Source organism: Vicia villosa, linkage group LG5 (assembly GCF_029867415.1).
Source record: "Vicia villosa cultivar HV-30 ecotype Madison, WI linkage group LG5, Vvil1.0, whole genome shotgun sequence".
In the NCBI taxonomy this organism is placed as follows: domain Eukaryota; kingdom Viridiplantae; phylum Streptophyta; class Magnoliopsida; order Fabales; family Fabaceae; genus Vicia; species Vicia villosa.
In genome coordinates, this window is record NC_081184.1 from 11,532,165 (window position 1) to 11,544,485 (window position 12,321).

Genomic DNA, 12,321 nt, shown 5'->3' on the forward strand with positions numbered 1-12,321 from the left:
GATCAACTTTCTCTTCTGGAAACACTTCTTCTGAAGTGTGCTGATATAAATCTGAATGATCTTCTGATTCATTACTTCTGATGTACACAGCTTCTGGAGATTCACTTCTTTGTTCTGCAGCTTCTGATACGACAAAATTGTATCTGCAGAGAATCTTAAGCCGCTTTGTTTCAATCAGAAACAAGTTTATCATCAAACTAGATATTTATTGATTCGTCCACAATCAAGGTTTCAAAGTTGTCTATTCTGTAGCATTTTACATCATTGCTATAGACACAAACAAAATAGATGGTTCCAAGACTAACAACTTTCTTTTCTGATCTCCTACAAGCATAGTTTCTTCAACAGATTTGAGAACCAGAACTTGGAAGACAATCTTTCTTCCCTTCAAGTGTTGAGACCAACTTGAGTCCAGGAGACATGTCATGTTGACTTTTATCTTCTTTGTCACCAAGAGAATCTGCAAAAGAAATAGTCTTTTTCTTTGGTACCCACATTTTCTTGGGTCCTTTCTTGTTAGTTCTCCTCAAGTTCTGATTGAACTTGGGTTTAACATTGTAAGCAATAGGAGGAACAGCATGATAATTCTTAATATGAGTTTCATGATATTTCCTAGGTTGTGTCACATGCTTTTTGGTGTGTGTTATGTGAAAACTTTGAGCATGTGAAGTGTGCCTAATATCATGGGAGTGACCATACTTGAACTGATCATACAATGGCTTGTATGTGATTTTCATTTCATCAACAGGTTCAAGTTTGTATGGGGTTTCACCCTCAAAACCAATGCCAACTCTTTTGTTTCCAGACACAGCATATATCATAGAAGCTAGCTGACTTCTGCCAATACTTCTAGATAGGAACTTCCTGAAGCTTAAATCATATTCTTTCAGAATATGGTTTAGACTAGGAGTGGATTTTTCTGAATCAGAAGGAGATCCAACATTATTGGATAATTTTAAAAGTTTTTCTTTTAATTCAGAATTTTCCAACTCAAGCTTCTTTGTTTCAAATTCAAATTGCTTTTTCAGCTTTTTGTATTTGAGACTAATCTGAGACTTGAGTTCCAGTAGTTCAGTTAGACCGGAAACTAACTCATCTCTAGTAAGTTCAGAAAATACCTCTTCAGAATCTGATTCTGATGTAGATTCTGATCCGTCATCTTCTGTCGCCATCAGCGCACAGTTAGCCTGCTCATCTTCTGAGTCATCTTCTGACTCATCCCAGGTTGCCATAAGACCTTTCTTCTTATGAAACTTTTTCTTGGGACTTTCCTTCTGAAGATTTGGACATTCGTTCTTGTAGTGTCCAGGCTCATTGCATTCATAGCACATGACCTTCTTCTTGTCAAATCTTCTGTCATCGGAAGATTCTCCACGTTCAAATTTCTTTGAACTTCTGAAGCCTCTGAACTTCCTCTGCTTGGTCTTCCAGAGTTGATTTAGCCTTCTGGAGATTAAGGACAGTTCATCTTCTTCTTCAGATTCTGATTCTTCAGGATCTTCTTCTCTAGCCTGAAAAGCGTTAGTGCATTTCTTGATATTAGATTTTAATGCAATAGACTTACCTTTCTTTTGAGGCTCATTTGCGTCCAGCTCTATTTCATGACTTCTCAAGGCACTGATAAGCTCTTCCAGAGAAACTTCATTCAGATTCTTTGCAATCTTGAATGCAGTCACCATAGGACCCCATCTTCTGGGTAAGCTTCTGATGATCTTCTTTACATGATCAGCCTTGGTGTATCCCTTGTCAAGAACTCTCAATCCAGCAGTAAGAGTTTGAAATCTTGAAAACATCTTTTCAATGTCTTCATCATCCTCCATCTTGAAGGCTTCATACTTCTGGATTAAAGCTAGAGCTTTGGTCTCCTTGACTTGAGCGTTTCCTTCATGAGTCATTTTCAAGGACTCATATATGTCATAGGCCGTTTCTCTGTTAGATATCTTCTCATACTCAGCATGAGAGATAGCATTCAGCAAAACAGTTCTGCATTTATGATGATTCCTGAAAAGCTTTTTCTGATCATCATCCATTTCTTGCCTTGTCAGCTTTACGCCTCTGGCATTTACAGGATGTTTGTAACCATCCATCAGAAGATCCCATAGATCACCATCTAGACCCAGAAAGTAACTTTCCAGTTTATCTTTCCAGTATTCAAAGTTTTCACCATCAAATACCGGCGGTCTAGTATAACCATTGTTACCGTTGTATTGCTCAGCAGAGCCAGATGTAGATGCAGGTGTAGGTGTAGACTTTTCACTTTCATCAACCATCTTTTACTGAAGCGTTTTTCTCTTCCTGAATCTTTTCTAAACACGGTTAAGTGCTTGCACCTTTAGAACCGGCGCTCTGATGCCAATTGAAGGATAGAAAAACACTTAGAAAGGGGGGGTTTGAATAAGTGTAGCTTTAAAAACTAGACAGATAAAAATAAATTGCACAGTTATTTTTATCCTGGTTCGTTGTTAACTAAACTACTCCAGTCCACCCCCGCAGAGATGATTTACCTCAACTGAGGATTTAATCCACTAATCGCACGGATTACAATGGTTTTCCACTTAGTCCGCAACTAAGTCTTCCAGAGTCTTCTGATCACACACTGATCACTCCAGGAACAACTGCTTAGATACCCTCTAAGACTTTTCTAGAGTCTACTGATCAACACGATCACTCTAGTTACAATCTGCTTAGTTCACTCCTAAGACTTCCTAGAGTATTCTGATCAACACGATCACTCTAGTTCCTTACAACTTAATGTAATCAATTCTAAGAGTTTACAAATGCTTCTTAAAAGCGATAATCACAACTGTGATATTTCTCTTAACGTTTAAGCTTAATCTCACTAAAATATTACAACAGCAATGTAGTGAGCTTTGATGAAGATGAAGATTCTGAGTTTTGATTTGAACAGCGTTTCAGCAAGTTTGATATAAGTTGTTTTGGTGCAGAATCGTTAAAATCGTCAACCTTGCTTCTCATCAGAACTTCATATTTATAGGCGTGGGAGAAGATGACCGTTGAATGCATTTAATGCTTTGCGTGTTCCGTACAGCATCGCATTTAATGTTATACGCTTTTGTCAACTACCTCGAGCCTTGTTCACGCTGTGTCTACTGACGTAGCCTTTAATAGCTTTTAACGTTCCTTTTGTCAGTCAGCGTAGCTTGCCACTTGTACTTTCTTCTGATCTGATGTTTGTGAATACAACGTTTGAATATCATCAGAGTCAAACAGCTTGGTGCATAGCATCTTCTGATCTTCTGACCTTGAAGTGCTTCTGAGCGTGATACCATCTTCTGAGCTTCAGTGCTTCTGATCTCATGTTCTTCTGATGCTTCCATAGACCCATGTTCTGATTCTTCTTCGACCATCTTCTGATGTCTTGCCAGACCATGTTCTGATGTTGCATGCTGAACCATTTGAGACAAAGCTTCTGAGCGCTGAATTATGCGTACTCTTTATATATATTTCCTGAAAGGGAAATTGCATTGGATTAGAGTACCATATTATCTTAAGCAAAATTCATATTATTGTTATCATCAAAACTAAGATAATTGATCAGAACAAATCTTGTTCTAACAATCATTATTTTGCAATTTCTATTTTTATTTTTCTTTTAGTTTTGTGAGATCCGAAGGATCAACAATAAATTCAACTAAGAGACTCTTCCACAGCCCGTGTTTATGTATTTTAGATCCTGTAGCTTTTTGAGCTTCTACACTATCCTTAACAACATGCACTTATTTTCTTTGGTTTCAGAGCCAATAATTAATCCTTCCTGATTTCCTCTGAAACCAACAAGGTCTCCAAGACTAAGTTCCAAATGTTGGAACATACGCCTTTCTCTTGTCGTATGTTTCAAGTAATCCTTCCTTTTGAATATCAGAATCTGACTCATTTCCTATTGTCAGAACATTCTTTGATAGGACTTCATCTGTGCTAGCTTCAGCAATGAGTGCTACTTTGTCTTGTTCTTCATCAGAATCTTCTTCTTCTGAGTCAGAGTCATCCCATGTTTCCATGAGTCCTTTCTTTGCTTTGAGCATCTTCTTAGGCATGTTTTCTTTCCTAAGCTTTGGACAATCATTTCTGTAGTGTCCAGGTTCATTGCACTCATAACATATAACTTCTTGTTTAGAAGTTTTTCTTTTACCAGATGATCCACTTCTATCCTTTGTTCTTCTTGATGCTTGAAATTTTCTCTTTCTATGTTTCCATAGTTGAGCCAATCTTATGGATATCATAGACACTTCGTCTTTGCTTGAGTCTTTTTCTCCCGAGTCTTCTTCTGCTTGACACGCCTTTGTATTCTCAGATTTTGGCCTTAGAGCCACATACTTTCCATTCTTTTGAGGTTCATCTCCTTGAAGCTTAATCTCATGACTTCTCAAAGAACTTATCAGTTCCTCAAGACTAGTGTTGTTCAGATGCTTTGGTAGTTTCAAAGCAGTTACCATTGGTCTCCATTTTGCAGGCAAACTTCTAATAATCTTCTTAACATGATCTGAGTTAGAGTAACCTTTTTCCAGAACCTTAAGCCCTGCCACAAGAATCTGAAATCTTGAAAACATCGTTTCCACAAATTCTTCTTCTTCCATCTTGAAGGCTTCATATTTTTGGATTAGGGTCAGAGCCATTGTCTCCTTAACTTGAGAGTTGCCTTCATGATTCATCTTGAGAGAATCAAATATAGACTTTGCAGTCTCTTTATTAGTGATCTTCTCATACAAATCATAAGAAAGAGGAGATAATAAGATTGACATGGCTTTAAAGTGATTCTTGTAAGCCTTCTTCTGGTAATCAGTCATTGCACTTCTTATAATCTTGACACCATTTGAATCTACTGGACAATTATAGCCATCAGCTACCAAATCCCAAAGATCAAAGTCAAATGCCATGAAGTATGTTTCTATTTTATCCTTCCAATAGTCAAAATTCTCTCCATCAAACATAGGAGGTTTATAACTATAATGATCTTTATCGTTATTATCAATAGTAATATTGTTGGCAGGTGTTCCCATGGTTTCAACCTTTTTTTTCACACAGCCTAGATCGGTACTGAACACTGTTCAGTGCTCGATAAAGATTCAAATTCTTTATCACTCCTCAGAACCGGAGCTCTGATGCCAACTGATGGTGTGAAAAACACTATAAAAAGGGGGTTTGAATAGGTTTTTAAACACAAAGCTTTTTATAAAAATATTCCCCTTTTCTTAAAACAACAAGTTCTTTGCTATTGATAATAACTAAAGATGGAGAAAGGAAAGAACATGTTATTTTTATACTGGTTCACATGAGAAACACTCAAGCTAGTCCAATCCATCCTTCCGAGGTGATTTTGCCTCTCTCAATCGAGGACTTAATCCACTATAAGCGAACCAATTACAATTGCACGGGCAACAACTAGTGACTAACGTTTGCACAGATAACCCCTGTGACTAACGACCTTCACAGGCAACCCCTGTGACTAACAACCTGCACAAGCAACAACTTGTGACTAACAACCTCTAAGACTCTCTAGTCCTAGACTTCTCGAGATAGCCGACCTTCACTCGGTCTCTCAAGGAACGATCAAACAACCTTTGATCACGGTTTGTTTACAGTATAAATGCTTCTGCACAAGCATGATGTAAACTTTCTTTTTCAAATCTAAGACTAAAAGAAAAATGAAGCTATTAGCAATATATACAGAGGGAGTGTGTTCGTTGAGGTTAAGCTTCTTCTTTAAGTCTTCAAGCCCTTTTATAACCAATGAAATAGTATAACCGTTGGACGGCACATTCTGAATCTTGCAGAATGTTGGCGGCTTGCTTCTAGAGGGAGACAAGATAGTACGCAACGTCCGTCCTTTTCTTGGGATGGAGCGGAACATTCGCCTGTACCTTATACTCGGTACTACAGTATAACGTTAACTTTTTCTGCTTGAACTTCAGAGGCTCACAACATGAGTTGGAAGAAAAATAATGATCTTTGAATTCTTCAGAAATTCAAGTCTTCAGAGTCTTCAGAACCGCGTCTTCAGAGTCTTCAGTACTTAGTCTTCAGAATCCTTTTTTCTTCAGAAACTTGAGTCTTTATATCGTCAAGTCTCCAGAGTCTTCAGAACTACGTCTTTTGAGTCTTTCAGCACTTGGTTTTCAGAACTGGTTTCTTCTAAACTTCTATCAAAGTGATTACTTCAGATGCTTTTACTTCTAAAGTTGTTGCTACTGTTCACCACAACTTTGTAGCGCGGAAATATAATCTGATGGCTTCTGATGTTTTGGCCACACCTTCTCATCAGAATCAAACCTGTTTGTTAAATACTCAACAATAACAAACGTCAGTATAACAAAATTGTTCATACACATTGTTATCATCAAAACTCGGAGACGGATTGTAGAATCGAATCTTGTTCTAACACTTTCGTCAACCTCCTGTATACTTTTATGGCTTTTTGGTTTCTACAATCTTGAAATATGAGCTTTTTCTCTTCACCACTTAAGGTTTTAAGGCATTCTTCAATAAATTTCATGGACGCTTACTTAAGTTACAATCAGCTAAGGATGAACCTTAGTGATGCACAAAAAATGGGATTCATGACCAATCGCCACAATTTTTATGAGGTCTTGTTGTTCGGTTTGAAAAACGTCGGAGAAACATATTAGAGGTTGATGGGCATCATCTTTTCAAAATAGACTGGTCAGAGTTTAAAAGTACACATTGATGACATGATCATCAAGAGTCTGGATGAAAGGCAAAATGATGAGGATTTGAGGGAAAGCTTAGCATCTGTGAAAAAAATTAACATGCAATTGAACCCGAACAAGTGTTCATTCAAGGAATATAAGAAAAATCGGAATAAACGTCAGACGGTCATATTTAACAAGAAAATCAAACTATATATTTATTTTATTAAATTCAATTTCTGAGTTTGTTGGATATTTAAGAAATTCAAAAAAAAAATCATGAAAGTGTTTTTATTCAAAAAATAAAAAAAATTGCAATATATTCCCCAACTCCATTGTCTTTAAAGAATTTTTTAAGAAAAACATTGTCAATATTTTGTAATAAAAAATGTAGAGAACAAAGATTAAATAGAGAATTTATGAGGGTAGGACTTAGGAGGTAGAAGGGGATATAGGTATATAATCAATGAGCCTATTATTTTTATAATGTTCAGTTCAACTAACTATATATTTCATATCATATTCAAGAGTATTTAAAGACTTCATAAATAAAAGAAAAAAGTATTTAAAGATGAAAGTGATATCATATGTATCTACACCATACACTTTCCATCCAAATTTTATTACAAATAACATTTGGTGCAAAACAGCAAAATGACGTTGACATTGAAGATAGAAAGAACAAAAGGAAACATTAAAGTTTGAATTTTCTATATATCTTTACAAGAGCATGCAAAAGAGGAAAATAGAAAACACAATTTATGTCTATAAATTAAGAATTTTTTTGAGGTATTTGGTTGTGGAAGTGAAAGATATGGTAGGACCAACAAGGCCTCAAATTGTGTTGTTTGGTTCTTCCATTGTTCAACTTAGTTATAGTGATGAAGGTTGGGGTGCTATTCTCACTAACTTGTATTCTAGAAAGGTAAAACTACTTATATATCTCTTCATGTTGTTCTTGTTCTTACTTTGAGATTTAAAATATGTAAATAAAATTTATTTGAGTTTGGTTTTGCATGTTGAGATAACCTATGAAATGAAAATTTGTAGTTTTTTTGTCATGATTTATCAATTGTGTTGAGCACTTTTTATCAATAGAGAAGTTGTTCTTGGGAAGTATGGACTAGGAAATTTTGTTGAGTTTCTTATCTTCAAGAACAGAACAGCATGCAATGGAACAGTTCTTTTTGGATTTAAAAAAATAAATAAATCTGTTTCTGAAACAGTTCGTTTTAGACCAAATACATTAATTATTTAATGAATCTAAAAAGTAAAATTTGCTTATAATATAGGACGGAGTGATAAATGAGTTTAACTTGTCACATATTAAATTTTACATAGGCAGATATAATTTTAAGAGGATATTGCGGTTGGAATTCAAGGCGTGCTTTGCAGGTTATGGATACAATATTTCCCAAGGTATGAATCATTTGTCTTAAATGCTTATATTTGATTCCTCATACTTAAAGTAATCACCATTTTCTTTGTCAACTTCAACTCAGAATGCAGTTGAGCAACCATCTTTGGTTATTGTGTACTTTGGTGGTAATGATTCAATTCATCCACATTCATCTGGCCTTGGTCCTCATGTACCCCTTGAAGAATACACTGAAAATATGAGGAAGATTATTACTCATCTTAAGGTTGAACTCCACTCTATCACTTTACTCTTTTTTGTCTCTTACTATCGTATTTTAATAAAGAAAAAACCATATCTTCAACTACTCTGGAGATAATACTTAATTATTTTCACTTTTGAACTCTGGTAGTCACGGTTATGTAACTTTCTAGTGGTTAGTACTACTTCATCTACGTATCAAAAAAAAATATATACCAACAATGTTTGACTAATACTAATGGTTTCAGAGTCTCTCCAAGATGACTCGCATAATATTGCTCAGCTCTCCTCCGGTCAACGAGGCGCAGATTCACCAAAGTTTCAGGTTTTGGTTCACTCATACTTATTATTAACTGATATTATTCAATGTATGTCTCAATCATAAACTCTAATGAACAAATTATTGGTCTTAAGGCAGTAATGTATTTGGACCATTAAAGAGGACAAATGAAGCATGTAAGCTTTACTCAGAAGCATGTTTGAAGCTTAGCCATGAGATGAATGTCAAGGCCATTGACCTCTGGTCAGCACTTCAGCAAAGGGACGATTGGTCAGATGTTTGCTTTACGTAAGTATTGATTATGACACGGCTAACGGCTTCAACATTATTTGAATGCCTGATGAAAAAGTTCAAACTTGTTTCTGATGTATCTGATTGTGTGTCATTTGATAGGGACGGAATTCATTTGTCCCGCGAGGGGAGCAAGATAGTGGTAAAAGAGATACTGAAGATCCTCGAAGAATCGGATTGGGAACCAAATCTACACTGGAAATCAATGCCAAATGAATTTGCAGAAGATTCACCATATGATCCTGTTGCTGTGGATGAAAAGACTACTGTAAATGTCACCAACTGGAGCTTCCAGAAAAACTTTGAATGGGAAAGAGCTTTGTGCATTTCCAAACCATCAAATGGTCATCACATTGAAGAGTCAGCAGTCACAAAACAACATCAATAATTTCAATTAAGAAAATAAAGTGGTGTGCTTCTATTGGTTAGGATTTAGTTGATGTTATATTATTAAAATAAAATGTTTTTAAATAATATGGTATGCAATCATAAATAGTCTTGTTTGAACGTGGTATATATATTTCAAATTCTCAAAAGTGCTGGTGCTACATAGCTAGTTAGTCATGTCATGATTGTTTGCTTAATTTTGGACAAAAATAATAATGAGTACTATTACTCAAGGTCTTAAATAATGGTCATGGTCGTGTTGTAGTCCCATGAAAATTTTTGTCATTCTGATCGGTATAGGTGTTGTGATAGTAATTAAGATCGTCGCGGTGTAAATTAACCACAATTTGCTCTTGATCACAAAAACATTGAATAACAATATGAATATCGGCACCATCTGATATTGTTTTGTCGCGGTTGTTTTCTTAACAAAGAAGACACGAATGATCAAGTACATAAACACCAAGTGAAAGCTCTTTCATGGGAAGCATGGGATTACACGCGCCATCATAAATAGCATGACGACAAGCATGGCGGTTTGCCACATCGGCAGGAAGCATAAGATTTGATTTGAAATGGCGGTGCGGCCGGTGGTTATGAGTGGTGAGGTTGGGATTACTTTTGTGCCCCCGTGTGAAGGAGAATAGCAGTATTGTTGTTCCAGGTTATAAGTGGAAATTGGTGTGGAGCGTTTAAAGTTGGAATTAGGCTGAACTCAACAACATTGGTGTGGACAATTTTGTATCCAACACGGTCTTATTTTCTTTAACAAGTTTATTTATTTTAACTAATTTATGTTCAAAATAATTTTTTTAAAAGAAACTGTTGAAATTTGGCTCTTAAAAAAATTATCTAATTAAATTTAAATACTTAAAAATAAATTTGACGAGAGTACTCATCATCAGTACGAGTGCGAGGAATACTATTCTCCCAACGAGGAATGTTTGGCAAAATGTTTGCATTCACCTCAGTTTTTGCCAAGGAAAGTATATATGATCATCATGCTTGTGATATGCAATGTAAACATTTCTACACTACAAATAAATTTCAATTATTATATATATAATTATATAGATTCACAATTTAAAAAGAGTATAAACTATAGCACAAAATTTAATCTTCAAATCAACATTAGAAATGTAAACTTGTTTTAGGCAGGAAAATTATTTAAAATTATATTTTAAAATAAGAATTTATTAATATGTTGTTCGAAAAATTTAACTTGTATATGGTGAACTATAAAAAAACAAATACATAAATTTAATACATGATAAAATTTGAGTACCCAATAACTACCGGTTTATATTTGGATAATAAAATGGATACCCGCTTTTATATTTTAGTATTTGAATTAGATTTTAAAAAGTGGAATAATTTGGATATCAATTTGGTTAAGGATACTCGGTTTTTTTTACACCTTTACAAAAAACTCTCCATTTGTCCTCCCTAATCTTCTTACCTTTACAAAACAAGTACCAATCCATACCATTTGATAAGTACTCCTCCTCTATACCAACCGGTTTACCAATCCAAAGAGCAATATCATTCTAAATAATCTTTACCACTTTACAATCAAAAAATAAATGATCCCTACTCTCAAAATCAATATCACAAAAAGGACACTTTAAAGAGTTTAAAGAAAAGACAATACCTATATTCTTCAAAAGGTTCTTTGTTGGAAGCCTATTCACAAAAAGTCTCCAACCTTGATTTTTTAAGGAACCTCTGTTTTCCATATCTTGCCCAACATCGCATCATTCCTATTACGTTGGTCAAAAGGAATACGAAATCTTGCATAGAAGTCATAACAAGAAGATACCGAAAAACACCAACTGAATCCGCAGACCAAATTACCTTATGATGATAGAACACCCCAATCTCTACACTCGCTAACTTCAAAACAAGAGAAGAAAGTCTCAAATGATTGTCCGTAGTCAACAAATTATCTTTAATACCAAAATCGCCCCAACACCAAACACTATTACTCCAACCCCCATACCAGCCACCAACACTTTTTTCAAACAAGATATTGAGTCGAAAACTCCTCCCTTAAGTTAGACTCCTCCAACCAAATAGTTTCCCAAAATGAAATATTAAAACTTTTAACAATATCAAACTTACAAAAAGTCACCATAGGATCTTTAAAGGAAAAGGAACCTATCTTGATAATATCCCTCTACCAAATAGATTGAGAAAGTAGAACTTTCCCATTAATATCACTACACAACACCTTCATGGAAATGTCACCATAACGAGGTCTCAACAAATCATTAGGCCTAGACTATATAGACTGTGGATGGCACATTAGGCACACATAGTTATATATTTAAAAAATATATATTAATATTTATATTATTTTATTCTAGATTCAGACTCGGACTCTCGAGTTCATATTATAATAAGACTTTTTTTTACCAAACTCTAAAAAATCTCAGGCCCATTACTTAGTACCGGTCAATTTAGAGTCAGATAGTCCACTTTAACAACTCTCTTAAGGTGGCATTCTAGTAAAAAAAAGAGATTTTCTTTACAAACCCCCCTATGGAGATAACCTCCAGCGAAAACCCAAAAATACCCTCACTTCGGAAATGCATTTTCGAAGTAATTTTTTTTCCAGATTTTCCCAGAATTCGGAAATGCACTTCTGAAAACACCTTTTTTGTGGTGTTTTCGGAGATGCATCTACGAAACCACTGAAAAATAAAAAAAATGTTTTAGGTATTATTTCGGAAGTGTATTTCCGAAATACGATGTTCATATACACAATTTTCCCTCCTTCACTATTTCATCATTTTCATCACAAACCCTCTCCAAAACTCAATCAATCTTACTGGCTACCCGACGCCGTTCCAATTTCGCTTCTCGCGCGACACGCCGTTCGCGGAATTGATAACGTCGCTCAACACTCTCTTGCAATATCCGGAAAATCGGAAGGTTGTCAAGCTTGAGTACGCTCGCCTTCGCTTAACGACGAGGGAGACGTCGAGTTCACCCCATTTGAAGTCAAGAACGACGAGGATTTAGCAGTTTTGTGGTTTATATTTGACCGATTTTCTTCGAAGGGTCCGATCGAGTTGGAT

The 12,321-nt window shown here is 35.4% G+C and overlaps 2 protein-coding genes across 2 annotated transcripts; one reads left to right on the forward strand and one right to left on the reverse strand.

Moving 5' to 3' along the window:
- Positions 1–3,809: 3,809 nt before the first annotated feature.
- LOC131604203 (uncharacterized) lies at positions 3,810–5,018 on the reverse strand. The gene has a single exon (XM_058876662.1). The coding sequence runs from the start codon at positions 5,016–5,018 to the stop codon at positions 3,810–3,812; it is 1,209 nt and encodes a 402-aa protein (XP_058732645.1).
- A 2,301-nt stretch (positions 5,019–7,319) lies between these two features.
- Positions 7,320–9,361, forward strand: LOC131606268 (GDSL esterase/lipase WDL1-like). The gene is made up of 6 exons (XM_058878521.1): positions 7,320–7,590; positions 8,007–8,084; positions 8,168–8,308; positions 8,532–8,608; positions 8,702–8,851; positions 8,957–9,361. The coding sequence occupies exons 1-6, from the start codon at positions 7,396–7,398 to the stop codon at positions 9,240–9,242; spliced, it is 927 nt and encodes a 308-aa protein (XP_058734504.1). The 5' UTR covers positions 7,320–7,395; the 3' UTR covers positions 9,243–9,361.
- Positions 9,362–12,321: the final 2,960 nt, after the last annotated feature.

What these genes read in the sequence shown, in the direction of transcription:
- LOC131604203 (XM_058876662.1), bottom strand. Translation starts at nt 5,018, where the DNA reads ATGGGAACACCTGCCAACAATATTACTATTGATAATAACGATAAAGAT.
- LOC131606268 (XM_058878521.1), top strand. Translation starts at nt 7,396, where the DNA reads ATGCAAAAGAGGAAAATAGAAAACACAATTTATGTCTATAAATTAAGA. An exon ending in CTAACTTGTATTCTAGAAAG is followed by an intron (nt 7,591 to 8,006) that starts GTAAAACTACTT and finishes AATTTTACATAG; the next exon opens with GCAGATATAATTTTAAGAGG. An exon ending in AGATTATTACTCATCTTAAG is followed by an intron (nt 8,309 to 8,531) that starts GTTGAACTCCAC and finishes TAATGGTTTCAG; the next exon opens with AGTCTCTCCAAGATGACTCG.